Below are 13,473 nucleotides of genomic sequence, written 5' to 3'. Positions count from 1 at the left end.
GAAAAACCCAGAGCTGAAATCTCTCATTAAGTCCTTGTGAATCTTCACAGACAGATCTTCCCCAACACACTTTATTGATGCTGTTAAATAAAATTTGCAAGTTCAACACCACAGGCAAATGGGATTTTTCCCACTCAAAGGCCTTTTGGAAAGTCAAAGAGGACTTCTTCCCTTCCACAGGAAGAAGCTCCCTCAGGAGATGTCACTTGCTGAAGTAAAAGCAATATTTAACTCAATCCATTCTAAAAAGACATTTATTGTTCCTAGGACCCATCTGCTTACCCTTTATTTGTCTCTGAGCAGCAGCAACAATAACATTTCAACCACCTGCCTGCTTGTTCTTCTCTCCTTTATCTACAGAAAAAAAGTGGGATATAAAGACCACCGTGGAAAGTTAAAAGATGACACTCACCTTAGAGGGGAAAAAAAACCCAAAGCAACACCACATATCTCACCTCAAAGCAGAACACAAGTGAACTCTGTCCTGAGAACATCTTTCTAAATGAAATTTGCCCATCTCAAGGAAAAAAACCAACAAATAAGCTTCCACCAAAACCAGCAGCCACTTTGCTATTAAATAGCCAGGATGGTACACGTGAGTTACGTGAAGGGCTAATTCCAAAGGAAAGATGCAGGAGAGATGCACAAAACAGGTACTTGAAGGTAGAGGAAAATTAGTGGCAGTGACCTACAGAGAGGACAAAGGGAAATGGGACAGGTGGGAATAGGAACAGCCCAGGTGCAGGGTTGGGGGAGACTGAAAGGGAACTTCAGTATTAAAAAATAAAACTAACTCTGATGAAAAAATAGAATAACTTTATTCTTAGCACACAGAATAGTCAGGTGTATTTATGAAATAGAAATTTACCTCAACAGTAATGGCAACTCTCATCATTACTGGAACATGAAGTTTGATGCTCCTTTTGAGACAGAATGAAAGCAAGCACTGAGAAGAGAAAACCAAAGGGCTCCATCCTCATGAAGTGCAGCTGCCCAAGAGCACAAACCTCAAAATAGAACTTCCCATCAAATGCTCAGTAGTGTCACAAAGGTTTAGAAGGGGCTGTAACTTCCCAGCCAGAACTCCACCACCTAACACAGGTCTGTCAATTTCATTTGGGCTCAAGAGTAACCTGTGTTTGAGGTATTTTAGTGTCACCTGCCCACAGAAGTTCTGCCATTTTATTTTTATTTCATTTAGTTACAGTAATGCTCCCACATGCTGATTCCCACATGATATCCCTGCAGGCAAGATCTTCAGAACAGTGTCCCTGCCAAGGGTCAGGGTTATTGCAGTAACCAGGACCCAAACGAGTACAAGTAAATTAAAAATTTATTAGAAAAGATAGACACACCCTAGGTGCTTCAGATCTCTCAGCCTTGGAACTCATGCTCCCAGTTCTGTGCTGCAGGGATAATGGACCTTCTACCTCTTCTGAGATGTTTTGAACACTTCCATCCCAGTGACACAGAGTGTTTAACCCAAAACCAAGCTCCACACAAACTACATCATGTCTGTTTGCTCCTGTGGCCACCTCTACACCCACACGGCTTAGTGTGTTTTTCTTTTAATAGAAATTACTCTACAAAGCCTTCAACCAACTTCATAAAGGCCCAAGTAGTTTGGAGAGGATCACCATCTTTAGTTTATCAGCCAGCTCAGCTCCACTGGTGTTGCTGACATATCCTGCAGCTTTTCAAGCCCCTGGAGTAGCAGCTCCCATGCCTGTGTTCCTGCTCTGCTCCTTTCCAAGCAGTGTGCTGAAATCAATACACTGGTTAATTTAATTACAGCTATTCAACACCCAGTAAGTGGCAGTGAAATTCTAAAGCATCACATTAGTTTCATGCTGCTGCTTCTGCTCCCAGATCTCCGGACAAGCCAGTGCAAATATGTGAGTTATCCGCTTGGAAGAAGGACAAAGGTGGCGATGGAAGAGGAATAATGCGTTTGAAGCCTCTGCCACAGCGCCTTTGTGCCCCACGAGGCGTCAGCACAGAGTGTTAGCATTCATTCCCACATGGGAGCTTGCTGGTGCTGCTGCCATTCCAAGGGAAAAAAGGGAGAAAAAAAATATCCATTCATCAGGCACAACTCGTTAAATGCACTTCACCCTGTACTTGGCTCTCCCAGCTGAGAGCTCTGGCTCGAGTGCCACTCAAACTCTGCACACCAAGGTACAGAGGAGTAACTCTAACTGAACACCCTCCCACTCTGAGGGAAGTGGGAGCCTCCATGATATTCCAGTCTGGATAGTTTCAGGTAGGAATTAGTCATCAAGCCATTTTGCTGGAGCTCAGCACAAATATGAATCAACACATTTGTAATCTGTCTCATTAATTCAGTTCTTCCAGTATCCAAACACAGCTCTGAATAGCACAAGGGAAGGAGAAAAACACAAGGCTTCCCCAAATGCTTCATCCTTTGAAGTACCCAGACGGTACAGCACAGCTGCCTCCACAGCTCCCACTCTCAGAAAAATGGGACTTTTCATGAACATAAACCCTATATCCTGTATTTCCCTCTACCCAGGTGGTGTTGAGGAGCAGTTGTGGTCCCCTGCCTTCTTCCCAGTATCCTGAGTCCTTCCTGCTGGCTTTTCTCGTGCGTGCAGGGAGTTGTGCCTCCATCTCCTCTCCCTTTCTGTTCCCATTCTGTCCATGCCCTGGAGGGAGAAACAGAGCAGTATTCCAAGAGGCCAAACAATCAACCGTGATAAATAGGATGTGGCCAAACCCAACGCAGGTGTAAAGTCAAAGCAGCGAGGAATGCAGGTTTGGGAATTTCCCCCTCCAATCAGACCAGCCTTCAGTCCCAGAGGTCGGGTTTCTTCCAAGTCCCTGACACATAAATGTTCCAAGAGCCACAAACATTTATCACTAGGCAGCCCTTGGCCTCTGGGGAGCTGAAATGGCTGTTCCCTCCCAGGGCTGAGCGCAGACAGAGCTGCCTCAGCAATCCCTCCCAAACACGAGTTTGCATAAGGAAATAGCCTTCTCCAGGCAGGATTCAATGGAGCCCCTAGCAATTTAAATCCCAAAGCATCAGCTGGTGTGCTAAAGCAGGATCAACCCCCCATCTCAGCAATGTTGGGAAGATCAGCACGGGCAAGGACTGAAGTTTAATTCCTGAACTTCCCTCCTAATGGCATCACACAGATTATGATTTCAAAGCAATCCTGACCCAGGCCAGGGCCTGCCTCCATTGGAGTCACTCCCAATGGCCTTCCACAGGTTATTTCAAGCTTCCTGAAGTGTAATCCGCTGCAGGTCTGCAAGCATTACAAATACTGCAGTGAGTACAGATGACTGCACATATCTTCAAAGTAACAGCTCTCCACAAGTTATTTGAACTTTGCAAACTAAAAGGGAGGTAAAAGAATGGAAAGGGGCAGAGGAACCCCAAATGCATCTTGTTCTCATAAGCCTCAATACGGACACGAGTCGTGGTGCTCTGTAAATCAGACAGACAGGTAGCACGGAGAGGCTCCATAATGAGCACAGCCTGCTCAGCTCCACAGGGAACTTGTCCTGACCTGCTGCTGCTGCACCCCTGAGCATCCGCCTGCCTCAGCCTCCCCTGCTCCAGAGCAGGCTGGATCACATCACCCAAAACACCAGCTACTGCACACTCATCACAGACTGTCATCAGGACAAAGGGCTTTACTGGGAGAGGTAAAAGAACCATTATCCTAAAAACAGCACTTTCTGTCACTGGGATAGATCAGAATAGTTTCAGCAGTTCAATTTTGTTTCAGAGCATGGTGTCTGTCAGGATTAGTTTTATACCCTTCCCATCCAGGTGTGCACCTACATAAATCTCCATTTTAAGTCCCTTTTGAATGGTACCATGAAGCATTACCAGGTAGGCTTTTGTACTCCTGCAAAGACAGGTATGTGGACCACAGTGACACCAAACTTATTTTTCCATATAGCATGCAAAAAGCTTCTGTTCTTCAGAGTCAAGCACTTACAAGCTAGAAAATGAAGACTTAAGAATACACACACAGCAGAAACACATTCTGAGTTCTAGGTCATGTATCACATAGGCACTTGGTTCCACACCTCGGGGGTAGTCAAATATCTGCTCCTTGCAGGACACCTCCTTCAACCTCCTGCAACCACAGAGGCTCTTGGCTGTATTTTTTCCAGGACCTGTGAATTACCCATTGCCCCATGGAAAATGATCTTGGGTGCTGCTAACAACAGCAGCACTCAGAGCACAACACTGGCTCACTGGTGCTCCAGATTGCGATGGTACCCAAGACAGGCCTAAGGAGGATTTTAACAAGGCCCTGAAGCTTTTCAAGAATCACAAGGAATACATACTTTCAGCTCCCTTTTATAACAACCAGGCAACAAGGGAACAATAGGATTTACAGTCACTATAGCCTCAGTGCAAGTACCATAAAGCACTTTTGACATGAACTCCTAAGGCCAACTCCCCGAAACAGTGCCATCAAAAAAGTTCTGTCACAGTATAAAACGAAGACATCTTTAATTAAGATCATCTGCTGCAGTAAGACGATGTTTAGACTCCATTTCTAACATACAAAATTGCATGTGGCCTATAATTTCCCAGGGCTCTGCTCAGTCACCCCTGGAGCACTGGGTTCCCCAACACAAGAGTCAAGGAGTTACTGGAGCAGATCCCGGGAAGGGTGCAAAGAGGATTAAAGGGACTGGAGAACCTCTCCTATTAGGAGAGGCTGAGAAAGCTGGAGCTGTTCAGCCTGAAGAACAGCTGGCTCAGGGGGATCTCAGCAACATAAGTAAGTATCTGAAGGTATGTGCAAAGAAGATGGAGACAGGCTCTGCCCACTGGAGTCCAGTGACAGGACCAGAGGCAATGAGCACGAACCGAAACACAGGAGGGTCTGTGTGAACATCAGGAAAAACTGATCTACCAAGGGTAACCAAGCACTGACACAGGTTGCCCACAGAGGTGGTGGAGTCTCCATACTCAGAGATGTCCAAAAGCTTCTTGATGTGGTGCTGGACAACCAGCTCTGGGTGGTCCTGCCTGGGCAGGAGGTGGGATCAGATGACCTCCAGAGGTCTCTGCCAACCTCAACCCTCCTGTGAGTCAGCAGCACAATTTAAAACACAACCAACACGCTGTTGTAATAATTTTGCATCAGTTTTGCATCTTACACCCAGACAACTCATTTTGGTAAGCTGCACAGCAGCTTCTAATGAAATTCTAGAACACAAAACTGACATCAGTGTCAAATTAATCTAACTCTGCAATTAAGCAAGTGCAAATATAAAAGCAACAGCAGACAGCATTCAGTGATTACTCAGAAGAAACCAGGCCAGAGAATACTAAATTTGGAAACTCAATGCAAACATTGTAGGACTTCTGACCCCTGCAATTCTAATTTAGCCCCCCTGTACATATCCACTGTGATAACCCTTAGTTACATGATAATGCAGTATCTTCCCCTCATGGGACTAAAGTCTCAGTTAACACTCAGGTCAGACCTGGCTCCACATGGCTCAGAGCCATGTGACAAGGAGGGCTATCCAAAGACCAAGTTCACAGTTGAAAGCCATGCAGTCTCCAAAAAAAAAACACCCTGCAAGGGCAGAAAGGATTGTCTTTGCTGTTTAAGCACCTTGTTCCTGCCATGAATGCTGCAAAAGAACCACCTGCAGTGCCACGAGAGCTGTTTAAGCCAAGTTTTCAAAGGCAGCTATTGATACTGGTCCTTGTAATCAGAGGGTAGAACCTGAGGTCTCCTGTGAAGCTGAGCTGCAGAACTGCTGGGAACTCACAGTGAAGGTCTAAGAGATACACCAGGAATGCTCCAAGTGCCAAATAACAACGTGTGCTTTAAACAGACCAGACCCAATCCTTAATTATGAAAGCTAGCTATCCAACAATACTGGATATTTTCTACCTTAATCTCTGAACCTCACTGCCTGCAAAGCAGGGATATGCAGGCCTTTTCATCCCAGGATCCTGTGAAAAGCAGAACAATGGAGCATTTCAACATGAGGCAAATCACATTCTGATTTCATGGGAAAATTGGAATGGAAGTCACTAAATCAAGTAGAGACTTTCTGCTGAATAACTCATCACTAACTTCACACCACTGGCTCTGCATGTTCAGCATCCCAGGGCAGTCACTAGAAAAGGGAACAGATCAAGTGGTGTTATCACACCTGCAGTTAGTCACTCCAGAAAAGTAACAATACTTACTTCAGCTCTGTGAACCAGCTCCAAAAAGCTACAGATCACAGTGCCGAGAGACTTCACTGACACCCCTAAAAAGGTTGTGGTGCTCTGGGTGTCTCTTCACAGCACTTTTCTTCCTCCTTCTCAATTCTCCCTGGCCCTGTACCCCATCCCTGCTCTCACCCAGACACCTCTGACTCCTGCTACCATGCTGGAGTTGTCTCAACCAAGTCCCCTCAACTAACTCCTCTCTCCTTCCACCTTTATCCCATCTATCGCCGAAACCTGCATGGTGCGAGCGGAATCTGACACATTCAACTGTGTGGAAACCAGAGATTCCTTTTCCCAAAGTCTTATAGTCTGGATGGCTGGGAACATTTTCCATGGGAAGGGCAAGAGATATTTCTGTCGGAGACACCATCTGCCTGCCAGATAGCAAGTCCTACCTTCACCCTGAGAACTCTGCAGCGTTTTGAAACAAAAATCCACATCACACAACAAGACAAGCCAGTTTCCTCTAGTTTTCCTCTACATAAAGTTCTGAAGTTCAAAACAATTCCTCCTAAGGCAGACACGTGGCCAGAATCCCGCAGCCCAACAGTGGAAATCTGGCATTAAGCATACAGGAAAGGAGCAGGCAGTTTTCACTATAAATCACAGTATCTGTCCTGCCTCCATGCCACAAAGAACAGCAGCCATAAATAATCTGCAGCAAGTCCCTGAAGATGTACAGGGATGATATTAAGAAGCCTGAACACACCACAGGCTGCAGTAACTCCATGTAACATTTGGGCTTATGAGCACTAACAGAAAGTCCTGAGAGTTTTTGTTCAGCCACAGCAAGACAGTAGCAGAGATGGAGTTTGTTTAGAGACAAAAGCTGAAAGAATCCAGTTTCTATTAACAGCTTCACTGAAGTTAACACTTCGCTTCACATCTTCCTATCCCCCGTGACTGACTAGCTCAACATCTGCTGAACCACAGCCTTTCCCGGGGAAGTTCCAGAAGCTGAATCCCCTCCCTACTCTTTGCAAGTTCACACATCACTACAAGCCCTTACATCATGAACTTGATTGTTGTATTAAGTCCCAATCACATACTACAAAATGGAACATATCAAATGGCTGGGTTTGCTTTTTGAAGTGTGGAGAACTGGAACAAAACTGTCTGTTCCTTTGGATTTTCTTCTGCCAGAGCAATATATAAAGGTCCTGCTGATTTAACTGCCTGTTCTAGATGTCTCACTAAACTTCACCTCACCTACAACAGCAAACGTAAAGGATACTCCTAAATTTAAATCTGCTCGTGCCAACAACACAATTTAGTTCCTGGAAGTTTAGTTTGCAACAGATTTTTAATGATCTGACCCCACTAACTGAAAGAAGTGCCAGTTTATCTCTACATTAGACTCCAATTTATCCAAGTCTCTCGGGTCACAGAAGCAAAACAGATCACTTGTGTCAGATACTTAAAATGACATAAACCAGCCACAGAAGTTGAGCAATAAGTGCCTTCAGCCACATTAACAACAGACACCTATAAGGGAGGTTACAGGATGAAATTTCACTTAAAAAATAATAACAGCAGATGCTCCCTGCTCAGCTGCTACTTCAAGATGCATAATTACTGTAGTGGGCCAAGGAAACCTGAACAAATCCAGACCACGCAGATTTCAGGCACTGGGCTTAGGATAGCTCAAACCTTACCAGTCAGTACTTTCAAGATTAACTACCTGTTTAGAATCCCAGCTAACCAGAAAGCCTGACATTTTCATCCTCTATCTGTAAAGAAGCACCTGACAGCAAAAAGCACAGGTCCTGTAAAAATGACGACAGCTGGACACTGATCACCCTGCGGGAAAAGTGTTTACAGCGCTCTTCACTCCCCAGATCCCCTGACTTGGGTCAGTTATGTGCTCACAGGGTGCAAATTAACTGGAGATATTTTTATTTTGTCCATTTGACACAAATAAAGTCTTGCACTGCTAGTTTTCCAGCCTGCAGAGATAAAGGGCACTTGGGAAAAACAAATCACTGGGGACACCAACAGCCACTAACTCTAAACAAGAGCCTGAGCAAGCCAAAGCCTACAGAAAACAAATCTTTGTTTAAGACAGGTTCTTCAAGCACAGAACTCCTGCAAAAGCCTTCCACAGCAGGTCAGATGGGGGACTTCAGGAACTGCCTCCAAGTCCCTGCGCAGCAATGTTAGCCTGCCTAGAAATTAAGATTCCTTTCACACATGCACCCAATTATTGCCAGGTCTCCTCTCTGTCCTCTGCATGTCACTCGCCTGGCTAATAAAATCCCGGACCCGAGCTCACCTCTCCCAAGGCTTACTCTGCTCCCACGGGATGTTCCAACCGAAGGAGCCCCTCACCCTCAGGGTGAAGCCCTGACCAGCACAGAGTCTCCTTCCCGAGCCCTCCAACTCCTCCATTCTCCCGACGGCCCCCTGCTCCCCCAGTCCTACAAAACCCATGCAGGCCCCTGGAATCACCCATCCCCACCACAGTCCCACAGCTCCCCATCCTCTCCTAAGCCATCTCCCCGGTCTTGCTGACCCCCACCATTGCCTCCCGGACCCCCACAGCCACCCCCATCCTGCTGGCCCCCACCAACCCCACCCCACTCCCATAGCCCCCCATTCTCTCCTGAGCCCAGGTCCTTCATCCCCGCTCACAGCCAATCCTACAGGACCTACGCAGATCCCTGGATTCACCCATCCCCACCACAGCCCGCGGCCCCCCATCCTCTCCTGAGCGCCAGGTCCCTCATCCACGCTCGCAGCACTCTCCATCCTCCCCTGCATCCCAAACCTGCCTCCCTCCAACTAGCCCCACAGACAACCCCACTGCCTCACGGACCCCACAGCCACCCTCCCCTCCTCCTGCTGAACCCCACCATCCTCACAGCCTCCCATCCTAAAGCCTCTAAAAACTTCCACCCCAACCCCACAGAAGCCTCTCAGCCCCGGCTGAGCGCCCGGACCCTGCCCAACACCTCAGCCCGCGGAGCCCCCGGCCGCACTCACCGATCAGCTGCCGCACCTCCTCCTCGCTCAGGTAGATGCTGAGGCTGGGCCCGGGGCCACCGGGGGGCCAGTCCGGGGCGTGCAGGCCGGGCTGGCCCTGGACGGGCAGCAGCAGCAGAAGCAGCAGCGGCGGTAGCAACAGGCGGAGGAGATGGCGGCGCGGGCCCCGCACCCACCGGCACCGCCACGGCCCCGCGCCCGCCTCCCCCACCGCCTCACGGGGCCGGCCCCGCCGCCCCCCGCCGGGCTCCCGGCACCGCGGCCCCATCGCTCGGCGGGGACGGAGGGACGGAGGGAGGGGAAGGAGGGAGGGCCGGGGGACGCGGGGGACGCGGGCAGGACCCCCGCCGGACCCTCACACGGCGCGGCCGCCGCCAGGCCCCGCCCCGCGCACGCGCCGCTCCCGCCACCGCCGCCGGCGCCCCCTCAGCGCGGGGAGGGCGGGATCCCCTCACGGCTCTTCCCGCCTCTTCCCGCATCCTGCCCGGGGCCGGGAGGAAGAGGAGGAGGAAGGTCCTGCGGTTCCTGCCAGTCACAGAGCCACTGAGATCGGAATGAATCTCTGAGGTCATCGAGTCCAACTTGCGCCCGATTCCCACTTTGTCATCCAGCCCAGAGCACTGAGTGCCACGTCCAGTCCTCCCTCGGACACCTCCAGGGATGGGGACTCCACCACCTCCCGGAGTAGCCCCTACCAATGCCTGACCACTCTTTCCAGGAAGAAATTCTTCCTGATGTCCCACTTGATCTTACTCTGGCACAGCTGGAGACCATTCCCTCTCCTGTCCCTTGTTCCTTGGGAGCAGAGCTCGACCCCCCTACCCCCCCCCAGCTGCGCCCTCCTGTCAGGGAGTTGCAGAGTCAGAAGGTCCCCCCTGAGCCTCCTTTTCTCCAGGCTGAGCCCCCCCCCAGCTCCCTCAGCCGCTCCTGCTGCTCCAACCCCTTCCCAGCTCCGTTCCCTTCCCTGCACATGCTCTAGCCCCTCAAAGCCCTTCCTGAACTGAAGGGTCCAGAACTGGACACAGCACTGGAGATGCCTCAGCAGTGCCAGCACAGGGGGACTATCCCTGCCCTGGGCCTGCACCCACACTGGTTGTGACACAGCTCTAGGCCTCTTTGCCCACATAGGTGCACCTGGGCTTGTGACCAGCCTCTGTTACCAGCACTCCAAGGGCCTTTTCCAGGTCCCTCATGGTCTCTGACCCCATCCCAATGGAAGGCTGGCAAGAGTGGGTGCTGCACCCCAGGCTGCCACCGAATTGCCTTATACTCCTCCTGAGCCCCCCTACATGTCCCTACGTTCCCCCTTGACTGTCACTGCTCCATCCTGAACCCTCCCAGCCCCACAGCCTGCCCTGGCCATCCACCACAGCCTGCCCTGGCCATCCATCCATGATGGGCCAGGGGGGTCAGACCCATGTGGCTGGAAATGCTCTGCCAAAACATCCCAGAAAAGATAATCCTGGAATAAGTGATTGTGGTGGGTCAATTCTGGTAGGACACCTGATGCCCACCAGAGCCCTCCTCAGCCAGACAGGGGAGAGAAAATGTAATGAAGGGCTTATGAGTCGAGCTAAGGACAGGGAGATCACTCAGCTATTACCGTCATGGGCAAAACAGACCCAGTTTGGGGAAATGTATGAAATTTATTACCAATGAGATCAATAGGATAATGAGAAGTCCACTTTAGAGCCAGCTGGCATTGTCTGCATTGGACACAGGGGAAGCTTCCAGCAGCTTCTCAAAGCCACCCTTGTAGCCCCCTGCTACCCAGAACCCAACACACTGCTCAAAAGGCTTCCCAAATGGAAATCCTGCTAGAATACCAGCATTTTAGTTGAAGAAGATGTCCTTTTTTGGTAATAATTTTAAAACGAAAAAAAAAAAGTATTTTAGATACACATTTTATAAGTATATAAAACATACCAATGTTCTATTTAACATTTTAATCTACTTTTTTATCTTACAGTACTGTCAAAGCTAAGAAGCAGCAGTGTTTCATTTCACTGTACCAAAGAGCCTTTGGTCCACAGAGGATGGCGATTTCAACCCCAGCCAAGCCATTTTGCCTGTCATGATCCTGAAGTAAAATCTAAACTGTAAACACATCTCCTGTTCTCTTACAGTATGGAATGCCAGCAGCAGGGCTGCCTCACAGCTGATATATTTTAAAAGAATGCAAGAATAATCAAGCCCAATGATGAAAACAACATTAAATTCCAGCGTGAGACTTTGAATCTCCTATACAAACATTCCTGACCTTTTCCCGAAATCCTCTGCTATGCAGAATTTCAAAAGTAAGGATTTCTGTGGCAGTTTGGCGCAAGCCCTCTTTTTCAAGATGTCCGCCTTTCCCCTGAAACACAAAAGCCTCTGTTCCGAACAGCTAGGGAAGTGGATTTTGTTTTTCTGAGCTGGCTACTGACCTAAAAACGCCTCATTCCTCTCTCCTCCAGGCTGAGGAGCTGCCTCCATCATCACCTTCCTACCTGCTGTCACACCTGGCTGCTCTCCAGCTCGTCTAGAGAGCAGTGACAGTTTTGCTGTCAGCAAATCCGTCATGGGGGGCTGCCTTGCTTGATTGAGGTTTTCAGCAGAAGCGTCACAATATTCATTTATGACCATTAAATCACTTAATAGCTTTAAATTACGTGCTCCCTCCTGACCTGCCAGCAGGAATTCCGTCCGTCCGTGGGACACCATGACAGCAGGACATGCAGGATAATTAACCATGGAGAGGTTTAATCAGTGAGTCTTTCAGCTCGTAATCCTAAGAATGGAGAAAGTGTGTGGGAAGTTCTGCATTTGTAATCACGGTGATGAAAGAGAAATCGCTCACACATCTCCCCACAATAACCACCACTTCCTTAACAGCGTGAGGTGTAAAAAAATAAAATATCAACCTGCAATGGAGTGGGAAGTTATGTGCAAGTCTGGGGTTGGGTGGATGTGGCCCAGCCTGCCCTACTAGTACTGGTTGCTGAGAGAGAGCCTTCCACACCACAGCTTGTCCACAGGCCATTTCCTCAGCCCCCAAACCCAGCGTCTGGGCATCTGTGTTTGTTTGCCCCGCAGGCACAGCCTGAAGCTCAGACTCCAGCTGGCTCCTGATCCACCTCAGTGAGGGACTCGTGGACAGGCAGACAATGTTGGTGTCTGATGTGATCAAAACCAAGACCGAGGCCCATCAGACAAAGACCAAGCAAAATGTTGATGCCGTTTTCAGGTGAGCTGACAGGCAGCTGACATGGGGAGACACTGCCAGCATGAATCCACCACTTGGACAGATCCCCGCTTCACTCCCAATGAGTGCATTGAGGGAACAGCAAGGAGTTACTCTTGCTCTCTGGAGGTAGGACGAGCCCAGCGAGCCCAAAATGGTGTAGGCACCAGGCAGGAGATAAACAGCTCTTTTTTTTCCATGGGTTTGTCAAAGACTTGGCAGAAGAAACAGGGAAATGTGGATGCTCCTCAGCTGTGACAGTCTTTAATGGTAGCAAGACCCACAGAAAACCCCATGTGGGCGTTCCATTTTCTGCTTTCCATTTTCCACTGCACCTCATTTTCCCCAAACCCATTTCTGTCTTCATGAGGAACAAGGGAGAGAAGTATCCATGCAGGCACTGTGGTTAACATGACTTTAACCTTAACCTTGACCATCCCTGCCTTGGGCGCAGGAACACGATATTCAGCACAAACGTGACGTTCAGCAGAAGGACCCGTGTGGGATTATTTTCCTGCCATTCATTTTCAGCGAGTATGTAACTCTGCCTCCTGGAAGCCACTGGCTGATTTTAACAAAAGGTCACCAAAACCACATAAACCAAAGGCAAATAAACACATTCTTGGGCCGTGGTTGCCAGCCTGACAGAGATCTAAAGGCCTGGCTGGGGTGGCTGCTCCCTCACGCCCATGAGTTTGATTGCTTGCTGAGCCCTGAAGCTATAATTAAAATGCAGTCTGCAAGGATAATTGGGGGGCTTAGAAGCCAAATGAAGGTTTCATGGATGTCAAGAAACATCTCATTGGAAAAAGGTGAAAAATGCAACTCACTGGCCAGCTCAAACCCTGAAGATATTCTGTTGATTTTTTTTGGCTGCAGAGACTATTTTTAGCAGGATTGAGTTCACAGTCTTTCAAAACCATTCTGGGGAAGTTTATATTGCAAGAGGATACATGAAGTCTCTCCATGGCAAGCTGCTGGCAATAGCTGTGAACTCACAACGCTCACATGGAAAAGTTTTGCTTGGATAGGCCCT

General features: G+C 48.9%; 1 protein-coding gene across 2 annotated transcripts in view; it reads right to left on the bottom strand.

The window, feature by feature from the left end:
* The window catches only part of RYK (receptor like tyrosine kinase), a 52,639-nt gene extending 43,135 nt beyond the window's left edge, over positions 1-9,504 (bottom strand). For both annotated transcript variants that reach the window (XM_050328051.1, XM_050328052.1), the window contains exon 1: positions 9,215-9,504. In XM_050328051.1, the coding sequence (XP_050184008.1) occupies positions 9,215-9,482 (268 nt within the window). In that variant the 5' untranslated portion in view covers positions 9,483-9,504. The remainder of the gene's footprint in view (positions 1-9,214) is intronic.
* Positions 9,505-13,473: the final 3,969 nt, after the last annotated feature.

The sequence above is a fragment of the Myiozetetes cayanensis genome, unplaced genomic scaffold (assembly GCF_022539395.1).
Source record: "Myiozetetes cayanensis isolate MyiCay16 unplaced genomic scaffold, myiCay2020 scf36, whole genome shotgun sequence".
Classification (NCBI taxonomy): Eukaryota; Metazoa; Chordata; class Aves; order Passeriformes; family Tyrannidae; genus Myiozetetes; species Myiozetetes cayanensis.
Note: the sequence above shows the minus strand (reverse complement) of the source record. Positions and strands in the feature narration are given on the sequence as shown.